At 67.3% G+C, this 422-nt stretch overlaps 1 protein-coding gene across 1 annotated transcript in view; it reads right to left on the bottom strand.

The window, feature by feature from the left end:
- Positions 1-5: 5 nt before the first annotated feature.
- Positions 6-422, bottom strand: part of LOC104618911 (probable G-protein coupled receptor 61) — a gene marked incomplete at both ends in the record, with an annotated part of 870 nt that continues 453 nt past the window's right edge. The window contains 2 exon segments of the mRNA XM_010284629.1: positions 6-241; positions 243-388. Of these exon segments, the coding sequence (XP_010282931.1) occupies positions 6-241; positions 243-388 (382 nt within the window).

Raw genomic sequence — 422 nt, 5'->3', positions numbered from 1 at the left:
AAGGGGTTGGAGGTAAAGCAGAAGTAACCCAGCCAAGTGACCACGGTCTCGGCCGCCGGCCCCACCAAGGGCTGGGCGCTCAGGGCGGTGTAGAGGTGGAAGGAGAAGTAGGGCAACCAGCAGAAGAGGAACTGGCCCCCCACGGCCAGTAGGATGGCGGCCGCCTTGCCCCCCCCGAACGTCCTCTGCGGGGTGGTACGAGGGGCTCCCGAGGTGGTGACCATGGTGGAGCGGCTGGGGCGCGGCGCGGAGGGACGCCGCCACCTTGAACATGCTGCAGTAGACCACCACGATGATGAGGAGGGGCAGGAGGAAGTAGAAGGCGGCGAAGAAGACCACGAAGAACTTGCAGTAAGGACCGCGGCTCCATTGCAAGGAGCAGCCACGGCTGGGGGGGGCCCGCGGGGCCGGTGGGGTAGGCC

This window comes from Phaethon lepturus, unplaced genomic scaffold, assembly GCF_000687285.1.
Source record: "Phaethon lepturus isolate BGI_N335 unplaced genomic scaffold, ASM68728v1 scaffold29963, whole genome shotgun sequence".
Classification (NCBI taxonomy): Eukaryota; Metazoa; Chordata; class Aves; order Phaethontiformes; family Phaethontidae; genus Phaethon; species Phaethon lepturus.
This window is presented reverse-complemented; position numbering and strand designations above follow the sequence as displayed.